Here is a 19,546-nt window from a genome sequence, read left to right as displayed (position 1 = left end):
AATTAGGGTTAGCATATAATGTACTTCATACTCCTTATGCCTTTTTGTTATAATTTTTCCTTTGCTTTTAAACCAAATTTTTAATCTCCTTTTTCTTTTCTTTTTATGTGATTTTGCTGAGGCATCTGGAAGAGGTTGAGGAATTTTGTCAGCTACCATATTGCTGGTACAAGTTGCGGTCCTCCTCATCTTTTTTCAGAAAACGATGGAGCTCCTGTCTGCATTTGCAAATGACAGAGGGGATGCATGGCAAGCTATTGTAATAAGCATAGAGGGTCCATATATGGTCCATGCTGTTGACACCCTAAATCCATTTGTTCTTTTTCTTTACTTCTGTTTTTTTTTTCTCCACAAATTTGTGCATCCTGTGCTATGTTATTCAGGGTTCCTGAATCCTGATCACAAAAGTACAAGTTCCATGCATACCATGCTTATCCTGACTTAGATTTTTCTTTTAAAGAACATGGAATTCAAGCCTACTTGTTTTCTACTAGCAAACAAGATGAATTATGAGGCATGAGCTACATGAGGATAGAGATGCATCTTTTGGACTACAGACAATTTTTCATTTTGGCAACATATCAATTGCAAAAACGCAACTACAGAGACAGCATGATAACCCTTTTTTCAGTTAGGCCACTGAATTAGCATAAAAAGTCATTAAAAAAGTTTATGATGTACTTCATAGTTTATTCTGTGTATGCATAAGATCCCCAAAAATCAAACTCATCTATGCTAAGAGTAGTAGAAATGTTCCAAAATCAAATCTCAGTCTCTAAGTATAAAGATCAAAGCTGTTCTAGTTCGTTAGTCCTATCTGAACATCTCATTGCACTAACACAAAACTGCCTGTGCCACATTTGCATACCACAGAGTAATGTTTTCTCATGTAAGGTTACCCAAGACTTGAACGTTTGGCCAAACCAAGTTCATGTTTCCAACGTGCCTGAAAACAGGCTACTTATCCTGCCATTCGCAGTGTGATCAGTAGTCAATACAAGGGAAAATTTTGGTTCCCTCGCACCAAATTTCCATCCAAATTTGCATATCATCTTTGCTAAGATGGAACTAGACAGAACTGAAGGAATGTGCCACAAGTAGAATTAACAATTTTCTTTGCTAGCTTTGATAAATTCCACCTTTGCTTCAAATTGCCTATTATAGAAGTTAGTCCTACTCCTATCTGACTAGATCTAGTACTTGTTCGTGCAGACAAACATTTTTATTTTGAGATGATGATATATGCATCATGCCACCAGTCTTATGTATTTGCAGAGTTCTTTCCTTCCACGTTTACAGTTCAAATTTAATATTTTGCGATTGTTATACTTTCGTCTAGGAGGCTTGCCATGTCAAACAATCCATAATTTTCTAAAACATTTTCTCAAAATTTTGCTCACGACTAAACTGTTCTTTGGAAGCAGACGTACCCTTCACTTTTCATTTCGGTTGTACTATATACTACTAATTTTTGCGAGATACTAGTATTAGATCTCACTCTTCTTACCTGGATACAGACACGTAGGTTTACAAGTTGGATTGGTATACTTTGATATACATCATTTCCTTAAGCCATTGGATAACTTGCTTGAATTTTCCTGGATTCTTTACATTTGCAGCCATACAAAGCTTTGAGATGATGAAATGGGACATGTCATTCTCAAAGCTTACGTGCCTCCACGCTGAAGTTTCAGAAGATGGAATGATTGCTGCATCAAATGGAGGCAGCTGAATCCCAATCCTCCTCTGCAGAGCTGATTTGATTGGGCTAAATGCAAGAGCTTCTTCAGAAAATCAGAACCATTTGGTTGGATTATTGGTAAGCACCATGGTAAGATGGCAATTTTCTAGCATGATCCCAGCATCATGCAAATGCCAGGAGAGGCCCCAGTTTTTGGAAGCTCAACAACCAGACACTTGCTGGGTGCATACAAAATCCTTTTTTGATGAGAGAGACTGCTTTTTGTAGGGATGTGAGCTTTTGTTTCCTCAATTATTTAAGGGCTAAATCAATCCCCATCAACACACTGTGTTGTCCTACTGTGCAAAAAATATGCTGGTATTGGGATAGGATAGAGAAAGTGCTCCCAGGGAAACAATGGGCAGGGTCCAAGGTTGGTGAGCTGTCAATCCATAAATTAGGACAAACCAAGAACTCATCATGTCCTCCCCAAGACTTGCATACAAGCAAATAGGGTTCCCCACTTTTATCATCTTTCTTTGCAGTTGAACTAGTATGCACAAGGGTGAAAAGAAATTTACAGGGATCAATTACTGCTATAATTTGGTTGGAAATGCTAATGCTTAGCCTCCAAAAAGGCATGATACAGAGTGAGAAATCCCCGCGTCTGAAACGCGGGGATAATTTCAGAGTAGTTCAATTTTCGTAGGAATTGGGAAAATTTTCTATGATGAACACATGGCCTTAAATTTGATATTTGAACTTCAGCAAGCAGACAACAGTGTTCTTACCTCAGAATGCCCAGCAGTGTTTTATTTACTTGGAAGCTGCCATTTCAGATCAAAACCTTTTTAAAAAAATTTTGCCTGTCTTTTGCAAACTTCTTTTTCCAGTTGCCTCTCATCAAAGCACTTGTTGGTGCATCGAACTCTGCCAATGAGGACAAAGGGAGCAACAACAAAGGGGTCCCAGAAACCCATTGTTTTTGTTATCTCCAAAGCAAAGTGATATAGTCCCTTGTATCATGACGTGGATGGTATCACTTGATCCAAGATTGGCCTGCGAGATTACAACTTTTTATCTCGCAGAAAAGAGAAGCACAAGTGCACGCAAAACAAGTGTCCAGTAGCACCTGGAACAAAAAAAAAGTCAGGCAGATGAAATGGCATTTGCCTGCCTGATGGAAATCTGGGAAAGGAAAGGCATGTGTGCACCCTGATCTCCTCAACTGTTTCTGCTCATCCCGGCTGAACCCAATTGCCGAGACCTAAATTCTGACGTGACTCAGCATCAATCAATCAAGAAGATAAGTAGAAGGCCCCACAGCAATATCATTTCCCAATTAGTGGAGTTGGAATTGATCAAGCTCATGCATTCAAGCTCTTTTGGGGAGCACATTCTCACCCAAAGAAAAAGGTCAAATGAGTAGTTTCGGCAGGCGATGTATAAAATATTTCATGAGTTCATGAGAAACTAGAGTGTACAAAACATTGCTCAAACGATAACTACGGATCTGCAAGACAGTTGCTTCATCATATACCAAAAGTTTCCTCTCAACTGTGGTGAACATAAACTTAAGTAAAATGATACATTCATTATTTGTGTTAATGAAACACAAGGCATTGCAGAGAACATAAAACAGCACAGCAAAGTGTCAGCAATCCATTGTCCAAGAGATAGAAACCACACGAAGGACTCCGATCAGAAAAATGTTGCGGTCAGTGAGCCACTTGTAATGTGGGGAAAATTGAAGGACGACAATTTACTGCTCTTCAAAATTATAAATGGCCTCTTTCTGATTCTCTCTTCCCATGATCATCCGCTCCAACTAAACAAGATAATTAGAACAATCATTAGTAATACATCAGAAAGGAAAATTACACAGATGATAAAGCAGCAAGCATGCAAAACTGCATACAAGAAGATTATAACAAATTCAGAGAACACCTAGATGGTCCTGGGAGAGCAACTGTACACCCAATCATCCATGCTGCATTTGTGGGCATAACTATTGCATAAAAAGCCAAAACGAGGTTTCAGGTAGAAACTGTTTATTCATTATCTTCTAGCGCACACATAGGAAGGCAGATAGCAGGACACGTCAATGTTGCCCACTTGATTATAGCATCATTCCTACGCTGACTAAACAATCTGAATAGGTAACAAAAGGGTAAGGGGGTCAATAGATTTCGACACACGGAGAAATTTGTAGGAACAACTGCAACTCTTGTTATAAGGAAAACACACCATTCGGTTGTGGATATCCCGCATATCTTATTTTTTAAAAATTGGGCCCATGGTACTGCTGCTTCCATCGAGCATAGTCATCCATAAGCTTTGTGCATTTGCAACTTAACAAAAGAAAATGAGAGTTATCTTTAAAGTTAAATTCCAACAAAGCATAGTCACTATTAAGGAATACTAATAATAAAAAAGAAGTTAAGAGCAAGAAACACTAGTTTGGACGGTGAGAAGCAAAGTTTGGAAGGGTAATCTCATGATATCACACCATACAGAACGTAATACTAGTGTATTTTTTTCATTACATGTATGCTGTAACTACTTACCTTAACTCGCTACTTAGTAGTATCTGGTTTTAACCACAAAGCAATTTAAACATGTGCAAAATACATTATCTCTATAACTGCATGGACTGTGACAGCTTCAATGCATTGAAGAAATAACGACTAGTGTTTCTATACCGTCTACCCTTCCCTAAACCAAATATCACTAATCTTGCATTGTAGCAGTCGGTGGTTACAAATCAAGCATCAATGTATCTATGTGCTTTAAATTTTGTAGTTTCCACTTTAAGGATAGCATCGGAACACCTCAGACAACAAAATAGAACAAAACAAGGAAAACTATGATTCCACAATTTTAATCAGTGCGATTCCATCTAGTTTATCAGCTATGAGAATCCAGGGTTAATCTCCTGAAGTACTTTTTTATCAGCTATAAGAATCCAGGTTAACATCCTAAAGTACTGATTACTAGTATTACTAACTTTGGCTTGAAATGAGCAATCTCACTCAAACATAATAACCTGCCTTGTTAGTTAGTCCATGCCAAAGTACCTCGCTTCAAAACTTATACTCACCTAGATGATGAAAGTGTAATTTGTCAACTTAAGACCTAAAAGCCTATTCAACATTCAACAATGCAACATTCCATTTTTTGGATATTTCTACACTACAACTCGTCTTCTATACATTTGTGAGGATATTTATAGTGTTTAACACATCTTAAGTGGAATGGAGCGGAGAACTAGATCTAAGCAAAGTTTCATTTCTGCACATCGGTTCTCTTGAAACAAGTTAGTTTTCAGTACGTCTTTCTGTTAAAACATCTAAAACAAAATGGACTAATCTCCAGCAAAACCACAGAACTATCATGCAGCAAATACTGGAGCAAATAGAGCATTGCTTAAAGCGAAAAGAGAAGGAAAGGGTATGAAAATTACCCCAAAGCCTGCTCAAACCCGGACCATTCGACGCTTAGGCTTCTTAACAAAGCTCATTCTAAGCTTGTACAGCCTCTTGCTCTTCAATCTCATCTTCTCTGGTAAAGTCAGCCTCTTCTTTACCTTCTTCTCCTTCTTCGCCTTCACATACTTCTTATCAATCTTATACACTCCTGGCGTCACAGTCACACCACGTGCCACTGCTTCCCTGAACAGTGCATTAGCACGATCTCCTAAGTTATGCCTAGTCAGCTTCTCAATCAGCAAGCTATATGACTTTGTCCCAGGTGCATGTCCATATCCTTTCATCATCCTGAACACCTTGACAGCATGCTCAACCCTTTCAATGCCACATAAAATCTTGATGAACCCATAATATGCCTTTCTATCAAGCTTAGCACCAAACCCTGCAGACCGCATCCATGTCATCATCTCATCCCCTTCAGAAATCCGGGCAGCCTGATACAAGCTCTTAATAAGCACCAAGTAGGTGTCGGCATCTGGTGAGCATCCCCACTCACCCATTCGCCGGAACAGATTCATTGCATCCTCAGTCTTGCGAATCTTGCAAAGATTAGTGATCAGAACCCGGAAAGTACCTGCATCGCGGGGAATGCCATTGGCCTCCATGTCAACTAAGAACTTCTCTGCCTCCGCAGGCATCCTCAACGGGTCCTTCTTGCGACATAGCCGGCAGATACAATCAAGAACCGCGTTGTAGGCGTCCAACCCTGGCTGAAACCCACCACGGCGCGTCTCACCGATCAACCTCAGAGCATGGTCAAGCTTCCCAGCATTGGCATAGCCAGATACCAACAGAGTGCAGATGTTATCATCCGGGAAGATCTCATTAGCGACCTTCTTGACAGCGCCTTCCGCGTGCGAGGGCCAGCCCTCAGCCGAGAGCGAGGAGACCAGGGAAGTGAGCGCCTGGCGCGTGCGGAGCTGCGGGGGCAATTCGTCGAACACCTTGACCGCGTCGGTGGCGCGGCCGGCCCTGGCGAGGCTGAGGAGGTACGCGTCGAGCGTGTCGTGCCCCAGCGCGGAGGGGAACTCCTGGACGAGCGAGCGCACCGCGGGGAAGTCGCGGCGGCGGGCGAGATGCCGCACGACGGGCGCGAGCGCGGAGTCGGAGGGGTGGAGCGAGCGGCGGCGGACGAGGAAGCGGAAGAGCTCCGCGGCGGCGCGGGACGTGGCCGGCGGGGCGAGCGCGAGCGCCTCGGCGAGCAGCGCGTTGGTGGGGCGCACGTCGGAGAAGTGGAGGGAGAAGTAGGCGTCCGGGGAGGTGGCCGGTGGCGGGGTGGAGGACAGCGCGGAGAGCGCCCCGGCGAGGGAGGAGGCGAGCGTCGCCGGCGGGGCGGGATCCGGGGAGGCGGTGGATAGGAGGCGGATCGCCGGCGAGGGGGAGGCGGCGGCGGCGGCGGCGGTGGCCGGAGACGGCAGGAGGCGGCGGAGGAGGTGGCGGCGCCACATTTTGGAGCGGAGGAGATCGCGAAGGGGGAGTGAGGGTTTTGGGCCTCCCTTGGAGAGAAAATTGGCCTAAATGGCGAAGTGGGCCGTCGGATTGAGATCGGACGGCCAGGATGGAGTGGTGGGAGAGGGGTACGGGCTATTATTCATTTCTTTGAACAGTTATTTACTGCAGTTTATTTCTCTTTTTTTTTATATGTTCTCTTTTTCATTTTTGAGATGAATCGATGCAGCTAAAAATGTTAATGAACCTCACAGAAAATAGGAGATCACTGCAAGTTCATGATTTCACCCCCATAAGTCATTTTTGCGGATGTGTCTACCCTCCTACTTGATTTTGTTGCAATTCTATTTATGCAATCTCCAAAAATGTGCCAAGACTATACTCGTAAATGTATTTACTTTTGGTAAAGAAAGACCACGTAGACGCCTCACAATTTATGAAAACATAATCGATTCGATTAAGCACGTGCGCGCTGAGGTGGTTTTTTTAATAAAACTAAGTAGAGTGGGTGGGCATTTACAACAAAATGACTTATGTGATGGAATGTTAAAACTTGTCACAAATGACTTAAGTGACTTCTGGAATGGTTTATGTAATTTTTCCATAGATCAATCAAACTGTTTTAGAAAAAAAAAAGCAACTATGAAATTGTTGATTTTCTCATCAACTATTGGCAGGCAGAACATGCTAAAAACAAAGCTAATCTTCCAATCTCCTCCTAAATATACTGTCATGTAAATATTCATAATGCATAATGCAAATATGCTGTCATGTACATAGGAATAATCTAAATACAACAGATCCAAAAGAACAAATGTTCAACATTTCCATTTCAAACTCACTTCCATGCACAAGTAAAACTATCATTCTACTACTCATTGTGAAATTACAACATTAGGGATACATAATTCTTTTGACAAATTGAATTAAGTACATTTGCCGATACGGGTAGCTTCCTCAGATCAACCTGAAGCTATTTTGGGATATAATGGTCCTTCTAAAACCTAACTGGAGTATAATTTAACATATACAATCTATAAACACTTCACGTGGTGGCAATTGGTAACTTTACAAAAACTTTAGACTTGGATGACAGCCTTCTTCAACTTGTATTTACTGGCAAAATAGATGTAAACAACGAAATTTACAGCTGAGATGGCTGCGAGACACCAGTAGTAGTAGTCAAGGTGCCCTTTGTTCAGATCATCTGGTATCCATCCAGGGCTATGCCATGTCCCGGTCACCCTCGCGATGAGGGTGATGATCGCCGAGCTGAAGTAGTTGCCGAGGGCGGTGGTGAGCAGCGCGAATGCCGTCAGCATGCTCTTCATGGAGTCCGGCGCCTGACCGTGGAAGAACTCCAGCTGAGTGATGATGGTGAAGCACTCCGCCCCAGCGATGACGAAGTACTGCGGGAGCTGCCACGCGATGCTCAGGGGCTGATCGCCCCCCTGGACGCTCTCTAGCCTCTTCATCTCTAGAAATGCGGCGATCGCCATGGCGAATATCATCAGGAATCGCCCGATGCCGATCCTCTGCAGCTGCGTCATTTCCGCCCCGTTTGCAAAGCATGCTCTGGTCACTGGTATGATGACTTTGTTCACCAGGAAAACCCAGAATGTCACGCATATCACTTCAAATGAATACAGGGAAGCTGCTGGAATGGAGAGTGAGCCAATCTTGGTGTTCATCACAGTCCCCTGCTGAATGAAGGTGGTGTGCATTTGAGAGATCCCAACACAAAAGAATATCCCGGTTGCCCATATTGGAAGTAAACGGATTAGTATTTTCAATTCCTCGACTTGAGTTACAGTACAGATCCTCCATGGACTTGTGCAACTGTCTTGGTCCAAGCTCAGATCAGACATAATGGCAGCCTTGTCTAAGAATCTGAGGCAAAAGCTAGGATTAGCAAGTTGATTATCTAAGGAATTAAACCAACTTCAAGTATAGGGGGACACCGTTAAAATTACACTCGATTCTGAACAAATAATTATTACAGTTTATTATTTCATGCTTTAAATACTTTTCTGTTCCTATTTTGTCTGCATAAGCTGCATGAGCTACACAACCAGAGGAGTGATCATCAATGAGTTATGATGTCAGGTTTTTTGTTCAGAAATTGTCGAGTAATTAACAGCTGAGAAAAATATGTACATGATAAAATCAACTGGTGCTGAAACAGCATGATAGTAAAAGGGAAATGTCATACGTTTCTCAGACTCAATTATATACTGTAAAGAAAGATTAGTACCTGAAATCATCAGTGTGAGCCAACTTTGGTTCACTCTTCTGTGTGTTCTTTCTCCTGACCTCATAAAGAAGAGAGCTATCAGCAGGAAGCTCCAAGGCCAAGTTCCTAAAAGAGGCAACAATGACCTGGAAAACACTCCTTACTGGAGAACCATGGGGCTCATGTCGCCGAAATATTGGTGTTCCCACCAAAAAGCCTATCAGAGCAAGAGCTATGCATGCAGTGGCAACACCATATCCTATAGCCCAGCTCACATTTTCCTGAATCCATACTACGATGGTGCCAGAAGTAATCACACCAAAGATAACACAAATGTAGAATAAACTGAAGAAATTCCTTCTCTTTTGTATATCTAAACTGCTATCGTTGTTGAATTGATCTGCACCAAGCGGAAGCAACGCAGACCTTACTCCGCCACAACCAATAGCAGTGAGATACAGGCCTGAGAAGTATACTAGATGTTGAGTCCCATTCATTGATGAGCATGATTCCGTGTTGCATAAGGCTGGAGCAGAAGGCAGAAAAGCTCCAACAGTAATGAATACCGTACCCTGAAATGTGCATCGGTATTTCATTATGACCTTTCTACAACAAAAATGCATCATCTTGACTCTGGAGTAGTTCAATTGTTCAATGAAATGTGAATAAGATTGAGCAGTTGAGCAGGAAAACTGATCTTACAAGTAAATACATGATAAAGGAGATCAAGACTGTCTTATAGTTTCCCCAGTAAGTATCTGCAATGGTTGCTCCAAGTATAGGCACAAAGAAACTAGTACCGTACCAAAGAGAAGAAGTTGAAGCACTGGAAGCGATGCCACCATGGAGAACTGAGCGAATATACACAACTAGATTTGTGGCAATGCCATTGAAAGCCATGCTCTCCAAGCATTCAAGTCCTGCATGATTTGTGAGCATTAGTTGTGGCATCATGGTAAAGAATGTTTATATAGTGATGCACCGATGGGTGCTCCAATCCCTCTATATATGAATTGGTTTTCACACAGTTTTCGATGGAGAGAAGATTTTGATTTTACGAGAAGAAGGGTATGCTTATATAACAAGGCTCACCCAGAATGATTGATGGTGCTCTCCAGCCAGATTGTTTAGTTTTAACCTGTGGCTCCTGTTCTTCCAATAAACTCTGTGATTCTTCACCATAGCTTGATCCATCATTCTGACAGAAGGCCAGACGTCAGCATAAACACCGCAATGTGATTGAGTAGATCGAAAACAGCTTATTCGATCTGCAAAATTTCGCGTTCCAAAACAAGGTACAACAATCTAAAACTCAACATTCTTTGACCAAATCCACCGACGGAATGAAATACGCACTAGACATCTTCGGGGTTTCATAATCCTTATCAACATCAAAGATCAGTATCCAGGTAGCAGTTATCAGTCATCGCATTTTTCTTTTCTCAATTTCAGACTACGATTTGCATTTTCTGCTTTAAAAAAAACAACAACAAAAAAATTTACTCCAGCTCACATCCCCACACCCAACTGTAGTAAAAACCAAATCTTGATCGGTAAAGCCACAATCTTTGCATCATACTATTCTGCTTCCCCTGAAACCCCATAAGGCAGCAAAGCAAGAAACACACATATATACAAGAGGAAAAGGTCAGGATAGGCGCCTGCGGGGATTAGCAGTTTCCGCGGTTCGCCGTACCTTGGCAAGAAGAGGACTGGCGCGTTGGCCGGCGGCGGCCTCGTCCATGGTCTCCCCTCCCCTGTGGCGGCTAATCTGATCTGAGACTCCGTTGCTACTTGCTACACAAACAAGAAGAAGAAGAAGAAGAAACAATATAAAACAATATAATACGAAGATCCGGAGGTAAGGTTGCGCGACTATGGGGATGCCTCCTACTTGGCTACTTGCCGCCTCCTGTTGATGAAGAAGACAACGACCCGCCGCGCTAGCAGACGGGGCGAAACAACGCAGAGGTAGTAGGTGAGTGGGTGAAGCCGTGCGCTTGTCTTGCTGAGGAACTGTGCCACAAAAAAAAAAAAGAAACGCCATCAAAATCCCCACTTTAACATTTTGATCGAAATACGAGAAACATCCGTATGTGCTGCCTGAAACATCGAAAATTCACAACGCGCATATCCACTCTTCTCTCTTGTATGCTCCCGGTGATGAGGTGACGATGTCCTCCCGAGGAAATCCACGCAGCCTTAAATCTGAGGGCTCAAGGTAAATGTCATCGTACGGTGTTGTCTCCATATTATTTTCCCTGACGCTAGCCATTACGCCATTGCCCCGTACCATCTCTAGTGTCTGACCTCCCTACCCCCTAACCGCTTTTGTCCCTCGGGATGTCACCAAATCTAATGGATGGCATCGTCCCAACCAAATGAGCTCTAGTGACAATAGAGGATGAGAAGGAAGCTCATCAAAGATTGAGGTCCTCTACCTTCAAAGTTGCCATGTTTTTTTTGTCACTAGCATGTGGGTCTAGGGTTTATCGGGCTCACATGTTAATGAAAAAGAGAATCCTAGTTCCGAGGACAAAGTCCGGTCGACGTCTCCCTTGCCAACCAAATGAGCTCCACCTCATGCGACAGAAGCTAGGGGAGTGGAGTAGGAGGAGGGAGAGGAATAGGTCACAAAGAAAGCTAGCATGATATTTTTTCCTTCACATCGGGCTCCCAAAGAGGACAGCTTTCATAGAAAAAATATACATTGAGGGTGCCATACGATCCACTAATGTCATGACGGCCTACTATATACGACCATGACGTACGACTAACATTCGATCGCATCTCTATCCACTAATCCTTGCACTGAGTTTATCTCTATGTGGGTCTAGGAAAATAACAGTAGTGTCATGCAATGGTTGAGTCGGGCGTGGGTCGTATGTATAAATAAACAATAATTTCAAATGGAAACATTTTGCGGCATGAAGTGGTGCGATGGAGTGAATGCGAGAACGGTCACTCTTATTTGACGTCGGGAGAGCTAAGGGTTTCTCTTTGGAATATAGTGTTTTCAAAACGCATAAATTGAAAAAGAATGTATGAATATCATGTCATATATATACTTTGGATTCCTAAGTGATTTTAAAACATGCGAATTCAAGAGTTTATGCATTTGGATTGTCCATAGGAAATAAAACATTGGAATTTCAGAGGGATTTTGGAGGAAGTTATTTTGAGGAAAAATACTAGAGAGAAAAGGGGAGGGAATGCATCGGACTTCTCAAAGAAAAATAAAAATATGAGGTCTAAGTTTATACTTATATTCCTGTAGAACTGAGGCATCAGAACTAAATTCATGTGATATTTGTCAGTCGTATTCCTTTTCTCCAAAGGAGCTAATAAGAAAATATTCCTAAGAATTATAAAATTTCCTTTGAATTTTCTCCAACCCCCCCTCCCCCCTAAAATTAGCTATCCCGAAGATAAATAAAGATGACTGAAGAAAGTAGTACTTTCTTTACATTGTCCTCCAATGATCAAATGAAACCAGTTGACAACAGGGGATTGTAGTATATAGTACATGTTTATCCATCTAAATAAGGAAAAACAAAATACAAGTTGACGTAGTGTTTGAAAGGAAATAAAAAGATTGGGGAGATACGAAAAACGAGATTAGCCATTAATATACGATTAATAAAGTATTAATCATTTTAGATTTGAAAAATGGACTTGTATGGTTTTATTAAAGCGACTTTATATATAAATATTTTTTAGAAAAGACCGTTTAATAGTTTGGAAAATATGTACATGAAAAGCGAGCTAAATCTTCCTTCAATCTTCAACCAAAGAACACTAGTACTGTGTTACACAGCACCAACCACTTGTTCACTTTTTCTTCAGTTTATTATTCGAGCATATAATTACACTAAGCTGCTGGTGGCAAGTACTCTCTCTCTCTCTCTCTCTCTCTCTCTCTCTCTCTATATATATATATATATATATATATATATATATATATATATATATATATATATATATATATATATATAAGTTTGCACGTGGAAGGTGTGCCATGAAAACATCTACAGCTAACCACAAATTCAGGTCGTGCCGTCGTGGTAGTTGGGCTGGGCCCTGTTCTTTTTCTGTCCAGGGGAAAAACAACCCAATCCCATCCTTTCTTTCCTTCTTTTTTCTTTCTCTCTACTTTGTTTGATCGTGTGACAAACGACCTGACCATTTTCTCTGTTCCAAGAGTTGACAAAAGGTCGCCATGAGGAGGATTTGGGTATCTTTTTGAGGCTTTGGAGGCAAAATTATCCTTGAGGCCCTGTTTAAGAGAGCTCGAGATTGTATGAAGTAGATGGTGAGTAGCAAACTTCTGAGGATCTGAAAAGTCTAAGTTTTTTAGCGTTTGGCTGCTGAATTATAGGCAATAATTTAGATTATTCAAGAAGGTAGAGATTCTCAAAAAAGTTATTATGTTTATTATGTTTTTTACGTGTCTTGAGAACTATGGCTGTGTTCGGCATACACAGTTGGGAACTAATCCTTGATGCACGTAAAATAGAGGAACTCATTAACGTATGATTAATTAAGTATTAGCTTTTTTTTGAAAAATGGATTAATATGATTTTTTAAAGCAACTTTCGTATAGAAAACTTTTGCAAAAAATATATCGTTTAGCAGTTTAAAATACGTGCGCGGGTAACACGAGAGATGTGAGTTGGGAAAGTTAAGAAAAAAACTCATCCTATATGTTTCCGGTGTTATGGACTTGTGATATAGCATAAGGTACTTTACCTCACGGTACTTTCTCAACCACTATCAAAATATGCTTGACTTTTGACTATAGAGAAATTATGCATCACGCCATCAAGCAAATCCACAAAAGTGGTAGTGATGGGTCAACAGTGAAGCACCTTTTTGTGATCTTGCCCCTGATCAGGAATAAAAATGTGAGCCATATATCACAAAATGGAGGCTTCTTTCCATAGGGGGAAAGGATACAAGATTCCTGTCTAATCACAGAAGTCTTATGCAAGATTTGGGTCTCAGAAAAAGAGAAAAGAGAGAGGCAGGTGAGATGACCAGATGAGGGCCCCCTGATATATTATCATCAATTCATCATGCACATGATCACTTCTGCCATGGCTTCTGAATTCTCAATTCTTCAGCCATTTTGGTGAGGGATTTCACACCTTCCAGAACACAGTTAGTCTCACCATAACACAAAGGAGGAGGATACGTGACTGTCTGGATGTTACTATGTTAGTGTAAGATAGGAAGGAAAAGAAAAGGAACATGAAGAAATTTGGTTGACTAATGACTACCTAGATCAGCCACAGGCCATCTTAATTAAGTGAATCTTGACTGTTCTCTGAAGCCTGAAGATTTCCTGTCACTTAGACAGATGGTCTTCAGATGCCTGGCCCTGTCTGACAGTAACATCCCTGAAGACTGCTCCTTGCATATTCATCAAGTCATGACTAGCATGAGCGAGTCACCATGAAAAATCTATGAAGATTAAGGTACAAACCTTGTGTTGGTAACATTAATATGATAGCCAAGAAATTATTCTCATATATATCAGCAATCTCTACCTTGAAAATTACTGTTCTGAACACCACGTTTTGTACTTCCAGTCCCACTGAGAATGGCTGTCAGGATGTAATGCTGTAAACAGATTGTGATCCTAACAATCTTAACATAACAGCAACAGCACATTGCTATCAAATCTTCTTAGGTTGAATCTTTTGGATGAGACCCTAGTAGTAGACCTTGTGACAACGAAAAGCGAGTTGGCCAAATCCTCTTGATTCCAGAAAATGACCCATTTGCGTTTATATGCATGATCAACACGTGGATGCAACTTAGCGCTCACAAATCTTTGTTGGCCACATTGATCAAGGATGAGTCGACGATAAGAAATAAGAAGCAAGTTTTGATGCTGACATGAATCTGATGCTCGGAGCACTACAATTAGGCAACAGGCAAGAGCATGCAATGGCTCTAGATTCAGAGATTTAGCCTAATGCAGACCAGCATCAAAATGCAGTTCCAAGGACATAATCTTGATTTCATTCAGAAAGAAAAAAGGATATCAACTTGACAAAACAAAACAGATTTGTGACTAATCTCTAGAGATAGGTTAGACCATATGGCCATATACTTAGTGGAAGTTCAGTAACTTAATCTTTCATAGTCTTTTTTTTTTTTCTCGAACGCGCAAAAGGATTGCACGTCAATATATTAGAAGAATAGAATGTTTGTTACATAACGCAATCTTTCATAGTCTTAAAAGGAAAGAAATGCAACCTGAAAATGTCACAGTACTAGCATGGTGTACAAAGGTTATATATGTTGCAGTATACTTGTATAAAACAAACACAATGCAGAGATAATACTGACATGAAACATAACCTAATTATCACAGCAAACTGATGAAACCATTTGGAAGATGGTCAGATTTCTCATGAACGGCATTCACAAGACGCTGATAAACTGACAGCCAACTGGAGAAATATTGCATGGTTAACACATGATTCAGGAGAGTGTAGCTACATAACACATTCAGAATAATAAGATACTCAAAGCACGATCCATTTAGCACACCAGAAAAGGTTCAAACAAAATTCCTCAGATTTAAATAACTTCTCATGATGTTTCACAACTAATGCCTCGATTTAAACCAAAAGACTGGCAAAGCAAATTTTTGGGGGAAACCAAAATCGCCTACACCCCTAAGAGCTAATTTAAGATGATGCCGAAATGCGGTTTGTGATAGTAGCAGCTAGCTTGATAGATAGATAGATAGTAGCTTTCTTCATTGGCTAGACGAGTTGCCTATGGAGGAGTATGGATGCGAGCACGACAACGTCGCTAGCCACATCAATGGCAATAATGGCGGCGGCGGCGGCTAGGGCTCAGGCCCTAGCCACGGCCTTGCACACGAGCGGCGCCGCCATCTCCAGCGACATGCCGAGGCGCTCGGACAGGTCGACGCCGGCGGCGGTGGGGGACCAGTCGAAGGCGTGCAGCAGCTGGGCGAGCCAGAGGTGGGCGGTGGCGAGCGCCAGCATCCTGCCAGGGCAGACGCGGCGGCCGGCGCCGAACGGCGCGAGGCGGAGGTCGCCGCCGAGCACGCCGACGTCCTCCCCCTCCGAGAAGCGCTCCGGGCGGAACGCATCCGGCTCCGGCCAGACGGCGGCGTCGTGGGCGATCGCCCACATGTTCACCATCGCCGTCGTCCCGGCGGGGACGGCGTGGCCACCGACGCGCGCGTCGTGCACGGCGAGGCGCGCCCACGACAGGAGCGGGCCCGGCGGGTGCATGCGCAGCGTCTCCTTCACGATGGACTGGATGTAGGGGAGGCTCGCCACGTCGCCGTCGGCGACGCGGCCGCGGCGTCCCCCCACGGCGGCGTCCACCTCCGCCTGCGCCTTCGCCTGGATCTCCGGGTGCATCACCATCCTCGCCATCACCCACTCCATCAAGATCGCCACCGTGTCCGTCCCTCTAAAGATCATCTCCTGAAGAAAAAAACAAGAAACCAATCCATGAAAACGCCATGGACGTTTCCTTCTCAAGCTTTACGACGAAGACGACGACGAGGAGACTTACCCAAAGAACAGCGATCATGTCGGAGTCTGACATCTTCTCCTCTCCCTGGAGGTCGAGGAGGACGTCGACGAAGTCGCCCAAGACGCCGTCGGCGACGGCGACGCCTCCGGCAGCTCGCTTCGCCTTGTGCTCCTGTATGATCTTTCCGACGAACACCTCCACCTTCTGGACTAGCCTGTTGCACCGGCGGCGGATGCCCTGGAGGTCGAGCCACCTGAGCAATGGCAGGTGGTCGGCCCAGTTGAACTTGCCGAGGAGGTCGTACCCTTCGGTGACCATCTCCTCCAGGAGCTCGCCGTCCTGGATCGAGATGTCGCCGTGCCGCTTGCCGAAGACGGTCGCCATGACGTGGCCGAGCGACGCGGCGTGAAGGACGCGGCGGAGGGGGACCTCGCCGCGGCGGGACATGAGGGAGGCGACGTCGCCGACTATGCGGGCGCCGATGGCCTCGCGCTCGGGCGCGGACCCGGCCACGCGGCGCGGGCCGAAGAGGTGCGCCGCGGAGGCGCGGCGGAGCCCGCGCCAGTGCGCGTCGCCCGACGGGGCGAACCCCATGGCGCGGTGGAACAGCAGCTGCCTCGCCGCGTCCTTCACGGGGCGGTCGCCGAACGCCGGGCTGACGAGGATCTCCCTCGCCGTCTCCGGCCGGCTCGCCACGACGAGGCGGGTGAGGCCGACGGAGAGCGACATCACCGCCGCGCCGCCCTCGACGGCGCGCGAAATCCCGGCGAGCACGCGGTGCGCGGCAGGGCCGGACAGCGCGCTGGCCGCGCCCCCCGCCACGCCCGGCGGCGGCGGCGTGCCACGGCAACGGGACAGCGCCCACGCGGGGCCACCCGGCGAGAGCCACAGGAGGAGCGCGGCGAGGACGACCACGGAGATGAGCGGCGGGAACACGGAGGCGGCCGACGTCGGGAGGAGGAAGAGGAGGAGGGAGCTCTCTTGCGCCGCGGCCATGGAGGAGAGCGCCATGGGAAGCGTTCGCGAAGTGAGAGGAGTTTTCTTGGGAGGAAGAAGACGTGGAGAGAAGCTAATAAACACCTGGTGCTTTAAATAGACCATTTTGCCACTCCAAAAATTTGGACCTCCAATTATCTGACACTCTAGCCCCACATGTCATTGTCAGTAATGATAGCGTAATCAAAGGGTCATTATTAACAATATCTGCGTATATATCATTAGTTTCTTCCTTAAATATAGGACTACATAATAATGGCATTACTATTGAAATTAGTGTAGATGTAACTGAAAAAGATGGTGCCTGTTTAGAACAAGAGTTTGGAATTTGTAATGGTGTGATAGTGTAAAATAAAATTAAGAGAACAACATTTCAATTCCATGCCGTTCAATCTAACTTAAACCTAAAAAATATCATGATACCACTGTTTTTTTTAAATTTGATGTTGGTTAGTTCAAAATGGAACTAACCAGAGGGAAGGGAGTATATAAGAATGTGGAACGACATACATATAAAGATATCATATAGACGGATGTGGAACGATATAGAGTGGCGTCACCTCGATCTAGGATTTGCGGTCTAATTAAATTGTATATAAAGTATCATAGCACCCTTATCTTTCATCTTTCCTCGATAAAATTTAATTATTTTTAACATGAGTAAGGCGGTTGATTGGCGGTTCTTTTAGGTATTACCACTAGATAAACAAGGCAAATGACGTGCGCGTGGGGTCTTACTCATGCAACTCAGCTTTAGTCGTTACGTGGTTTAATTTAACTGCCTCAGAACCGTAACGGTTCAAATATGAAACGTACTATAACATTTAAAGACGTGCACAAAACTCATGCAGCTTGTTACGTCGAAGTCGAAGATAAAGCGCCAAGACATGAAACCACGTGTATAGCTTGTACGGAACCGACATTAAAAAAGAGAAATGCTTTTTAAAAAAATTAACAGCTAAAGGACATCTACCTCAGTCAGAACCGACAAGCTAAGTTACTCGTGCACGGAGATAGTAAATAATTAATTAGATATTCACGTCGATTACTCAATGTCCCGTATTTTTTTTCCGAAAATATTCCACAATTCAGTAAGCAAAGAAATATATATTCTTTTGTGAAACAAGAAAATATAAAACATAAATACATGTAATCCTCTGTCAACCGTAAAACATGTCCACAATTTCACTAATTGACGGCACCAAACAATTTTCGAATTAAGGAAGAAAACCATCTCCATAATAGGGATTTCAACGCCTGTCACAGGAAGACACTGTCATGTAGTGTTCATTCAATCTTTGGTGTGTATTCGGTAATTAAGTCACACCTAACAAGATTAAAACCATCGTCCAGGCTTTTTTTTCTCCAGTTATACCTCTTTTTTTTTCTTCTTTGAAACAGAAATTTTCAGTTACAATTACCAGCTGTTGCTATTGTGTCACAGGCTAGCAAGCTAGCTGCTGTGTTAACTGCGTCCAGGCTTTACGTAGGAAAGCAACAAAATGTGGCGCTAAATTAAAACTGAAATATAAATGCAGCAGAAAAAAAACTGCATTGAATTGCAATACACATAGTATGGCGCCTTTGCAAAGTCTCATAATACTAGCTAGCTAGTACAAAAACCAAAGCAAAAAAAAGGCTGGAATAAAAACCGAAACTCTTGTGTGGCTACTGCAAAATGACACGGAATCGAGCACGAATTCATGGCCATGGCCAGTTGGGGCCAGAGAGATTTGCATCGGTTTGTTCCAAGTTCTCAGGATACTCATCTCGCCGGTGACTGCATGTTAACCTTAATTCCGTTCATTTCGCCGGTGGCTGTGATCGATGCTTGCTTAGCTGTGGTAGTAACTCTACTTAGGCAGGACACAGCTTAGCTAATTTGGCTTTGTGCGTCATTACGGTCAGTCTCGACGGATTCAACGGGCAAAATTGAAACGGAAGAGCAGTGAAAGCTTGCTACAGATGGAGCAGTACACAGTGTACTAGCAACGGGTTGCATGCAGCGGCCAAGAGGCGCCCAGGGAAAGGGGAGAGGTTAGCGTTTTTTATTTGAGATGCCAAATCAAAGGTTGATGGTAGAGTGTTGTGGTAATAAACGAGTTGTTTCTTTAAGTACTGTGTATATTCATGGTAAAAGAAAATAAAGTCTTTTTAGAAGAGAGGTAG

The 19,546-nt window shown here is 43.5% G+C and overlaps 3 protein-coding genes across 9 annotated transcripts; all 3 read right to left on the bottom strand.

Annotated features, from left to right (window-relative positions):
- Positions 1 to 3,103: 3,103 nt before the first annotated feature.
- On the bottom strand, positions 3,104 to 6,648 carry LOC4343842 (small ribosomal subunit protein mL104 (rPPR9)). Of its 2 annotated transcripts, XR_001547835.3 has the most exons (4): positions 5,145 to 6,648; positions 3,929 to 4,032; positions 3,629 to 3,832; positions 3,104 to 3,509 (listed from the first exon to the last, which is right to left on the bottom strand). XR_001547835.3 is itself a non-coding variant. In XM_015792512.3 (2 exons), the coding sequence occupies exon 1, from the start codon at positions 6,615 to 6,617 to the stop codon at positions 5,157 to 5,159; it is 1,461 nt and encodes a 486-aa protein (XP_015647998.1). In that variant the 5' UTR covers positions 6,618 to 6,648; the 3' UTR covers positions 3,104 to 3,509; positions 5,145 to 5,156. The 2 variants fall into 2 exon arrangements, 1 of the variants encoding a protein (XP_015647998.1); XM_015792512.3 differs by lacking the exons at positions 3,629 to 3,832; positions 3,929 to 4,032.
- An 817-nt stretch (positions 6,649 to 7,465) lies between these two features.
- On the bottom strand, positions 7,466 to 11,027 carry LOC4343841 (protein NRT1/ PTR FAMILY 8.3). 6 transcript variants are annotated; one of them, XM_015792364.2, is made up of 6 exons: positions 10,746 to 11,027; positions 10,548 to 10,648; positions 9,944 to 10,049; positions 9,554 to 9,771; positions 8,873 to 9,423; positions 7,466 to 8,508 (listed from the first exon to the last, which is right to left on the bottom strand). In XM_015792364.2, exons 2-6 carry the CDS (start codon positions 10,593 to 10,595, stop codon positions 7,698 to 7,700), a joined length of 1,734 nt encoding a protein of 577 aa, XP_015647850.1. In that variant the 5' UTR covers positions 10,596 to 10,648; positions 10,746 to 11,027; the 3' UTR covers positions 7,466 to 7,697. The 6 variants fall into 6 exon arrangements, with proteins under 6 accessions (XP_015647850.1, XP_066168880.1, XP_066168881.1 ...); XM_066312783.1 differs by having other exon boundaries at positions 9,944 to 10,119; positions 10,746 to 10,818; XM_066312784.1 differs by having other exon boundaries at positions 9,657 to 9,771; positions 10,746 to 10,818.
- Positions 11,028 to 15,419: 4,392 nt separating this feature from the next.
- On the bottom strand, positions 15,420 to 17,441 carry LOC4343840 (cytochrome P450 78A5). Its single transcript, XM_015790749.3, has 2 exons — positions 16,421 to 17,441; positions 15,420 to 16,329 (listed from the first exon to the last, which is right to left on the bottom strand). The coding sequence occupies exons 1-2, from the start codon at positions 17,390 to 17,392 to the stop codon at positions 15,724 to 15,726; spliced, it is 1,578 nt and encodes a 525-aa protein (XP_015646235.2). The 5' UTR covers positions 17,393 to 17,441; the 3' UTR covers positions 15,420 to 15,723.
- Positions 17,442 to 19,546: the final 2,105 nt, after the last annotated feature.

The sequence above is a fragment of the Oryza sativa genome, chromosome 7, assembly GCF_034140825.1.
Source record: "Oryza sativa Japonica Group chromosome 7, ASM3414082v1".
Classification (NCBI taxonomy): domain Eukaryota; kingdom Viridiplantae; phylum Streptophyta; class Magnoliopsida; order Poales; family Poaceae; genus Oryza; species Oryza sativa.
This window is presented reverse-complemented; position numbering and strand designations above follow the sequence as displayed.